This window comes from Macrobrachium rosenbergii, chromosome 49 (genome assembly GCF_040412425.1).
Source record: "Macrobrachium rosenbergii isolate ZJJX-2024 chromosome 49, ASM4041242v1, whole genome shotgun sequence".
Classification (NCBI taxonomy): Eukaryota; Metazoa; Arthropoda; class Malacostraca; order Decapoda; family Palaemonidae; genus Macrobrachium; species Macrobrachium rosenbergii.
In genome coordinates this window covers 21,638,606-21,648,605 of record NC_089789.1, presented here as the reverse complement: position 1 = coordinate 21,648,605, position 10,000 = coordinate 21,638,606, and the positions used below count along the sequence as shown (strand labels likewise).

The 10,000-nt window shown below is 34.6% G+C and overlaps 2 protein-coding genes across 4 annotated transcripts in view; one reads left to right on the top strand and one right to left on the bottom strand.

Annotated features, from left to right (window-relative positions):
• The window catches only part of LOC136832149 (kin of IRRE-like protein 2), a 169,457-nt gene that overhangs the window by 122,197 nt on the left and 37,260 nt on the right, over positions 1–10,000 (bottom strand). The gene's annotated exons all lie outside the window — the stretch shown is intronic.
• LOC136832348 (uncharacterized) lies at positions 2,229–2,903 on the top strand. The gene has a single exon (XM_067093259.1). The coding sequence runs from the start codon at positions 2,229–2,231 to the stop codon at positions 2,901–2,903; it is 675 nt and encodes a 224-aa protein (XP_066949360.1).

Genomic DNA, 10,000 nt, shown 5'->3' with positions numbered 1-10,000 from the left:
AGCATTCCTTCTGTTTCATTCTTGAGTTCTCCCCTCTGCAGCCATTGCCATGTTTCATCGCTGGCCAGTTCTTTTTCTGTCTCATGCACTGTCCGTGCATTGGTTTGTTGTGCCATTCCTCTGTTCTGTTTTTCATTCTCCTGTCTCTGTATATTTCTGGGTCTTCGTCTACTTTTATCAGTCCTTCTTCCCATGCACTCCCTAGCCACTCGTCTTTACTGGTTTTCAGATGTTGCCCCAGTGCTCTGCTCTCGATGTTGACGCAGTCCACTATGCTTGGCAGCCCTCTCCCCACATCCTTTCGTGTTATGTATAGTCTGTCTGTATTTGCTCTTGGGTGTAGTGCTTTGTGTATTGTCATGTGTTTTCTAGTTTTCTGGTCTATGCTGTGGAGTTCAGGCTCCGTCCACTCCACTACTCCTGCGCTGTATCTGATTACTGGTACTGCCCATGAGTTTCGGCGTTGAGTTTTGACTTGAGTATCTCCTTAAGTCTCTGCATATATTCTTTCCTGATCGTGTCCTTCATCTCTTGGTGCTTTATATCCTTTCCTTCTATTATTCCCAGGTATTTGTATCCTGTCTCATCTATGTGTTTGATGTTATTCTCGTCTGGTAGCTTCATCCCTTCAGTCCTTGTTACTTTGCCTTTTTGTATGTTGGCAAAGGCTCATTTATCTATTCCAAACTCCATCCTGATTTCCCCAGATACAATCCTTATAGTCTAGATTAGGGTATCTATTTCCTTGATGCTCTTACCATACAGGTTGATAACGTCCATCGTCCATGAACATCAGATGGTTAATTCTGCTGCCTCCTTTCTTGAGTTGGTACCCAGCATCCATCTTCTGCAGTACTTTTGTCATGGGAATCGTGGCTACTACGTTTCCCATTATTATTATTATTATTATTATTATTATTATTATTATTATTATTATTATTAGTAGTAGTAGTAGTAGTAGTAGTAGTAGTAGTAGTAGTAGTAGTCGTATTCAACGTAAGAAAAACAATCACGTTCTGAAACAACAGGACACGAGCATCCTGAAAAAGCCGAACGTTTGAGACATATTGGTAAGAATTTGAACAGACTCTTGAGCCTTCAGGAATCTGATTATTTAGAAAAAATGGGATAAACACAAGTAAAAGAATCAGTTACTATTCATAAGTTGGCAGTTAAGTTAAGTATACCTTAGTTTAACCAGACCACTGAGCTGATTAACAGCTCTCGTAGGACTGGCCCGAAGGATTAGATTTATTTTACGTGGCTAAGAACCAATTGGTTACCTAGTAACGGGACCTACAGCTTATTGTGGAACCCGAACCACATTGTAACGAGAAAGGAATTTCTATCACCAGAAATAAATTCCTCTAATTCTTCATTGGCTCGTTGGAGAATCGAACGCCGGTCCAGCAGAGTGCTAGCCGAGTACGATACCGACCAGTCCAAACAGACCATCCTCAAAAGGAAGTGTATCATCCTCTCTGATGATACAAGAGCTTCCAGTCAAAGAATTACCTTCAAAGGATTCAGTAACAGTTTTAAGGGCTTGCCGAGGTATGGGAAGATGGGCCTTTATAGGAATCGCATGAAAATGGTACTGGAATCGTTGCATCATATCTATGCCATTTTCTTTGGAACAAGAGTTTCCGAAAAGCTTATGGTCTGTTGTAATTCTTACCACACTCAAAACACGATTTTGTAATTGTCGTCTCATCCTTCATTATTATTATTATTATTATTATTATTATTATTATTATTATTATTATTATTATTATTATTATTATTATTATTATTATTGTTTTGCAACGGTATATTATTATTATTATTATTATTATTATATCATAACTAAATTTTAGAATTTAATGCATCTGTAGAAAAGTTGTTTTTATTGCGGTTGTTAAGCATAGGAGACTGATGGTGAAGCAATGGCTTGAAGAGAATCAAAAGATTTCACAATAAATCAATAAATTTAAAAGGATGAAAAAACCTGGCAAGCAAACGCAGTGATTGCTCCTTTTCTATGATGCACGCTTGCACCGTCTTTCTCGCACGCACACACGCGAACGCATGTACAAGGATACACATGTACAATACTTGGCTGGTCTTACTAGCCTCGCTGTCTGTCTCTCTCAAGCACGAACGCACACGCATAGCACTTGGCAAATTTCGTCATTCGCCCTCTCGCTCACGCTCACATACACGTTAGTCATTACACAACTCTTGCTCAAATGTCCTCAACTCTTGCTCAAATGTTCTTAACTCTGGCTCAGATATCCTCAACTCTTGCTCAGATGTCCTCAACTCTTACTCAAATATCGTCAACTCTTGCTCAAAAGTCCTCAACTCCTGCTCAGATGTCCTCAACTCTTGCTCAAAAGTCCTCAACTCTTGCTCAAATGTCCTCAACTCTCGCCCAAATGCTCTTAACTCTGGTTCAGATATTCTCAACTCTTGCTCAGATGTCCTCAACTCTTGCTCAAATATCCTCAACTCTTGCTCACATGTCCTTAACTCTTGCTCAAATGTCCTCATTTCTTGCCCAGATGTTCTTAACTCTGGCTAAGATGTCCTCAACTCTTGCTCAGATGTCCTCAACTCTTACTCAAATATCGTCAACTCTTGCTCAAAAGTCCTCAACTCTTGCTCAGATGTCCTCAACTCTTGCTCAAATCTCCTCAACTCTTGCTCAAATGTCCTCAACTTCTGCTCAAATGTCCTCAACTCTCGCCCAAATGTTCTTAACTCTGGCTCAAATATCCTCAACTCTTGCTCAGATGTCCTCAAATCTTGCTCAAATACCCTTAGCTCTTGCTCAAATGTCCTCAACTCTTGCCCAAATGTCCTTACCAGAAATGACTTCTTCAGATATTTTGCAAATTTCTGCTTTCCCTGAAATCTCTTGAGGCCAATTGTCACAACTACCCTTGCTTTACAACAAGTGAATTATTATTCCTATTGTCTCTTGGTATTTTTGACCACTCTTATGCTTCATGTTTTTCTCACTCTTTAATATTCCACTTATTCCTCTTCCACGCACTTCTTTCAATAGCCTGTTTCACAACGCTCCTCATTGAGCAAAAGACTGGCTTTCATCTATGAACGCCATCTCCTAAACTCTTCACTGCTGCTGTTGTCTCTACGTGCAAATTCTCGTCCATAAACCCTCAGCCCACGACGTAAACATAACGAACTTAGTGACTTTAAATTATAATTTCATATTCCTGAAATCATAACCCATAAAGCGAATTAATACAGACGATCTCTTATATTCAAACTGCAAAACATCCTTATCGCGTTTGGTTAATGCCAATTCATTGAGAATAATATAAATTTATTGAGAGCAATGCAAATTTATTGAGAGCAATGTAAATTTAATGAGACTAGTGTACATTTATTGAGATCAATGTAAATTTATTGAGAGTATACATTTATTGAGATCAATGTAAATGTATTGAGAGTAATGTAAATTTATTAAGAGTAATGTAAATTTACTGAGAGTAGTGTACATTTATTGAGATCAATGTAATTTATTGAGAGCAATGTAAATTTATTGAGAGCAATGTAAATTTATTGAGAGTAATATAAATTTATTGAGAGTCGTGTAAATTTATTGAGAATAATGTAAATCTATTGAGAGCAATGTAAATTTATTGAGAGTAATGTAAATTTTTCGAGAGCAATGTAAACTTATTGAGAGTAATGTAAATTTATTAAGAGCAATGTAAATTTATTAAGAGCAATGTAAACCTATTGAGAGCAGTGTAAATTTATTGAGAGCAATGTAAATTTATTAAGAGCAATGTAAACCTATTGAGAGCAGTGTAAATTTATTGAGAGCAATGTAAATTTATTAAGAGCAATGTAAATTTATTAAGAGCAATGTAAACCTATTGAGAGCAGTGTAAATTTATTGAGAGCAATGTAAATTTACTGAGTCATGTAAAATTCATTACTCTGATGGTTACTAAGGAATGATCCATAAGAGCCCTGTTGTTTATTATCTAAAGGCGGTCTGCATCTTCCTTTTACACTTCAGGAATGCAGAGACGACATTAGGGTATAGTTCCTGGCCCAAATTTCTGTATTTCGAAACTTCTTGTGTGTAAATTATAACACTATCACTAAAACCTGATTGCTGAGAGAGAACTTTAGGTGGAGAGCATTTCCCAAGAGGTTCAAAACCCCAGTACTGTCTCTAAAGCTCCAGTATTTCAGACATTGCCAAAAAGAATAAGCACATAGTACCTCCCAAAGGGCTCGTCATGGAACCACAGAATCTGCAACGCGAGTGTTTCAGAGAGTAATCGAACGAACGGGATATTTCCCGAAATATTAGGGATCATATGACTCTTTAAATCAGCTGCCTCCAGCTGGGAGTCTCTTCAAAATAGAGAATCCATTAGTGTTGGACGATCTATTTCATGGCGTCCCATCAAGGAACCCGGTTGTGGCTCTCGGAGGATCTCATGATGTTAATGGCCCTTCGGGTTAAGCGTGATTTCATTTCATTGCTGTTCGTCCGTTGAGGACTGCTGGGTTTGTGTTCGTACTAAATGACTATATATATATATATATATATATATATATATATATATATATATATATATATATATATATATATATATATATATATATATATATATATATATATATATATATATATATATATACATATTATATATATATATATATATATATATATATATATATATATATATATATATATATATATATAAAATATATATATATATATATATATATATATATATATATATATATATATATATATATATATATATATATATATATATATATATATATATATATTAGTTTTTACAATGCAAGCCTTCTTAAGGTGAAGTGGCTGCCTAATACCTACTCCATCCTGGCTGCAACCTACCATAGTCAATAAACTACCAGGTACAGATTTAGCTGCTTACATCAGCAATACACTATGGATTTTTAGGGAAATATACCTAGATAATTTCTTCCTGTAGGACTGATCTCGAGTCTCCCTCCGTCGTGGCTAGATTGGGTTACCACTCAGCCCTGGATAGAATTTTCATACATACACACATACAGTATACGCATGTGTACACATGCACACACACACATGTATATATATATATATATATATATGTATATATATATATATATATATATTATATATATATATATATATATATATATATATATATATATATATATATATATATATATATATATATATATATATATATATATATATATATTTTTTTTATGCTACTCCCAACACTGGTAAAAAAATACTTTAGCTAGTTTCCTATTGTTAATTAAGTGAGTTTGAATAGTCCTCGTACTACATAGTTTTATGAAAATCTTAGTAAGAGGGGGAGAAATATGTACAGTGTATATATACAGTATATATATATATATATATATATATATATATATATATATATATATATATATATATATATATATATATATATATATATATGCATATGTATAATGGATTAAATCACACAAATATCTTCGAGATAAAAAGTCAACTTTTACATAAACCTATATATGAAATTCACTTACATAAAAAAAAAAAAGAGATGAAACATATTGTTGCTGAAGAGTCCCCATCGCATCGTTGCTGAGAATTGAAAAATGAATTTCCTTAAATTCCGAATTAACAGAATCACATAAACTCTCAACCACCTAGCAAAAAAAAAAAAAAAAGGAAAGAAAAACAAAACTTTCCGAGGCCACAAACAGGCAATAAAAGGCTCTCACCAAGTGTTTACCAGACCAATAAAATTTCTATTAAGATGTTTTTTCTGGCTAATTGGTCTCATGATAACACTACTAAACTAAACACGGAACGTAGTCATTTGGTTCATTCTTCCTTTATCTAAATGTATATGGAAAAATCCCTCTTTGGTGTTTTAATGTAAAATAATAAGAGACATCCTGATTATTTTCTTTTCATGTGGTTATTTCTCGTAATGAATTTCTTTGTAGACAGTTCAGTTAATAACTGTTCATAATTTATTTCCTTGTTGGGGGTTCATGCAAATAAACAATGTTTCCAAGTTCATATTTGATCGGAAAAGATCCGAACTTTTTCTGTTGTTGCAATTATAGTTCTGTATGGCAATCATTCAAAAACCTTCAGTGCAGGACGTTGTCTTGTTAACGTGTTTTTTTATTTGCGTTCCGAGGAATCAACTTTATTGCTGCCAGTTATTCAGTCTAAATCGATATGCCAAACCCTTTCTCTTTTATTTCTTTTATTTCTTTTGTTACTTTTATTTCTTTTTGCATTCATTAATATCAACGTTCTCTTGTTTCTTTTCGTATCGAATAGATTCACTTAACATGACTTTTTTCAAATATCCCTATTTGCAGCTTTGTGCTATTAATATATCAAGTTTTTTTTTATTATATTAATATATTATTTTTTATTAATATATTAATTTTCTTATGGCCCATATAGATAATTACGTTTTTAGCTTCCTTATTTGCTATTAAGTGTTCTTAATTATAAGGGGTCTTAGAATATCTGTCATGCAGGCTCTTACTGTAGTTAATATTTCTTCGCTAAAGACTGAAGGTAACAGCTGATGAGATTTATATTCTGTCTAAATATATCCGACAATCCATGTTGTCTTTGTCGTTTTTGCTGCAAATGAATTCAGTTATCTAATCATCACTAGGCGGGTTCTTAATCGAGCTATGTGACTAACATTTTGCCCGGCCAAAGGAAACCCAAATACAGGACTAAGTTATGTGGTGTTTCGAAGTAAATAATAGCATCCAATTCAGTTGAAGAGTTTCTTTGTAAATAAAAAAAGAAACTTTTTTTACATGTTTGCATGTTCAGCAAACTGCAAAAGTTAATTTTAACAAATACCATTAAATATAAACAGAAAGTACAAGGTAGGATTTAATTTCCTCGTTTAAGTTTAAATATAAATGTAAAGATGAAGTTTTTATTGTCTGAAAGTCATTATACCTTATGATTAAATTCTATTCTGTGTTTAAATATGAATAAAAAGACTAAGTTTTCCGGCATACAAATTCATTTTGCAGCAGGAAGCAAGTTTAAATATGAATAAAAATATGGTTTATGCATGAATGCAAGGATAGAATTTCCAGTGGAAACGATAAGATGAGTATGCCATTTTGTAATGAGGTTCGCTTTATTCGGAATTAAACCTCGTCAGCGATTTTGTTCCACATGAAAGAGGTGTGCAAACATAAAGGCCTATTAAAAATGTTATTGACGTTCTAACTGAGATAAAACTTAATTTTCAAACAAGTTTTATATGTGTGCTTTTTTTTGGCAAGATAGAAACTCAAACGCGAGGTTAAAGTTCCATTTTTTGACGCGAGCAACACATAATTTGTTAAATCTTTATGATGACAATATGGTAAACATTTGTAGATAATTCCTTATATTGTTTATAAGCCTCTTAATGTTGAAGGATTTACTACATTGAAAGTTATTATTATTATTATTATTATTATTATTATTATTATTATTATTATTATTATTATTATTATTATTAATTTTACTGTTATTATTAACTGTTATGAAATTTTGTGTTTTTGCATAAGAAAAATGCTGGTAAATTGCAGAATTTAAAAGGAGCAGCAATTGTCGGTAACTAATTGCTGAATCATTACTGTCGTCATTAAAATATACTCATAGTAGCATGAGTCTTAAAATGGAGAAACAAATCCACAGTTATGTATTTAAAGGGCACTCGTACAGATTCTCGAAAGCTCTCTCTTAAGCTTTAATTTTTGTTTCTCCATTATCATCATTACTATTATTATTATTAATATTACTATTATTACTTTCATCGAGATTATTATTATTATTATTATTATTATTATTATTATTATTATTATTATTATTATTATTAGCTTTTTGGCGCGCGCTATGTGCGCTGGAACTCAGCGCTGCTGTCTCCCCTACACTTTCAATCCCATACCTAACCGCCCCCCCCCACCCGGGCGGACAAACAGGTTTGCAGGAGGAGGGTTGATGTCCCCTCTACCCTCCCGTTCCCCTACCTCCTCCGCCCCAAACCGGGGAGGGCACACCGGTTTGCAGGGGGAGAGTGGCTGTGTCATGTCCCCCTACTGTCATCCGGGAGAGGACAAACAAGATCCACTTGGATTTTATTATTATTATTATTATTATTACTTGGTTCCGTCAGCAGTGTATGTTCATCTTCAGGGACAAAACATCAAGGAAACCTTTTTGCATGGCCTTAGAGAAACGTAGACCTCTATCAGTCTAGCTGTTTGTCTGCTTTGATCAATAATTGCAGATAAAAAACAATGCCCTAATTTTCCAGATACAAAACAATGCCCAAGTTCTCTTCGGTGTATGATAGGGGAGATATTCAATTGAAGACATTCCCAGCAACCATTCTCCACATCCCAGTTTAATACGTGGGGTCTGGAAGCCATAAATTACCCTGAATTCATCATTCCACCGTTAATCAAAAGCGAGTCAGTCCTCTAACCAGTTCGTCTCATATCTAGTACCTGCTATTACTTTTCCCTGAGAAATTGAACCGGGCTAGCCATTCATCTGTTTTATTGCATTTTCCAGGAAGCAAAAATACTGTAATTGTATTTTCTTATTAGTATGGGTTTTTTTGAAACTCTACCTAAGAAGTACAGCATCGGTGAAATAAATTGGTGTCGCTGTAGTATCCGTTCACCAAACCACCCACCAAAAAATCGGAAGAAGTCGGAAAAAATCGGACGAAATGTTGCCTCGATTCGGGCCAAATTATAAGGCAATATGTGGGGCTACTTGTTATTGATGTTAGTGGGTTATACGAGCCTTTCACTGCCGTTTTTACTCATCTACCAGGAACCACGAAATTGATTCTGTCATGGAAATTGTATTTCATTTTTTTTTTCAGGTCATAGCCTCATATGATTTACTGATCAAAAGTACTCACCGCCCAGTAAAGCAACCGTAGCAAGGGTGCCTTTAGAGTAACTACTGATATATGCGGACATAAAATTGTTATCCTTACATCTAAATTTGCGATCGAGTTGATTTACATACCCACTCACTCTTGCACATGAAAACGTAAAAGTGCTCTTCTTTCCAATTAAGTGGCCTATCATTATTCATGGCGAGTCTACGCAAACATTTATTCTCCCTTTACATTCATGTGAGGCTTTGTTATCTCTCTGTCTCTCTCTCTCTCTCTCTCTCTCTCTCTCTCTCTCTCTCTCTCTCTCTCTCTCGATACTGCGAGATAGTGAAAGAGAGAGAAAAAGCAGAAAAGCTTCACTTGACTTGTACGCACGCGAGTGAAAAGTAAACATAGGAATAATTTCGCCTTTAGGAATTAAAGAGTAGCTCAGTTGATAAGCGAAGATTTTATTTTTGCATTTGTTTGTGTGCAGAAATTCAAGAAAATCTGTTTACGTACTTATGTGTATAGAAATAAAACACTTTTTTGTTTGTATACTTACGGAAATAAAACATTTTTTTTACCTATGTATGTTGATAGATTGAAACCGCTGAAAATCTTATGATAGATGACCAATTTTGGTCTGGTCGAGAAAAAAAGCGTAATTTTCCTGAGGGAATTAATATTACGGAGGAACGACAGAATAACCGCTGCATAACTAATATAAACAAGTAAAAAATGCGCCCGCAATCGAGTGTTCCGTACAGCGACTAATGCTGTATGAAACTATCAGCCACGGCCCATGAAACTCTCAGCAGCGGCCCATAAAACTTCCAGCCACGGCCCGGTGGTGGCCTGTGTTGTTGGCACCTATGGCGGTGCCAGACGCACGATCATGGCTAAGTAAAAATAAAAAAACCTGACTAGCTGAGGCTGCAATTTGGTATGTTTGAAAATCAACATAAAACTACGTAATTATGTAAGATCTGAGGGCGGACAGAAAAAGTGCAGACTGTCAGACAAAGCCATCTCAATAGTTTTCTATTACAGAAAGCTAAAGCGGTCTCCTCTTCATATTG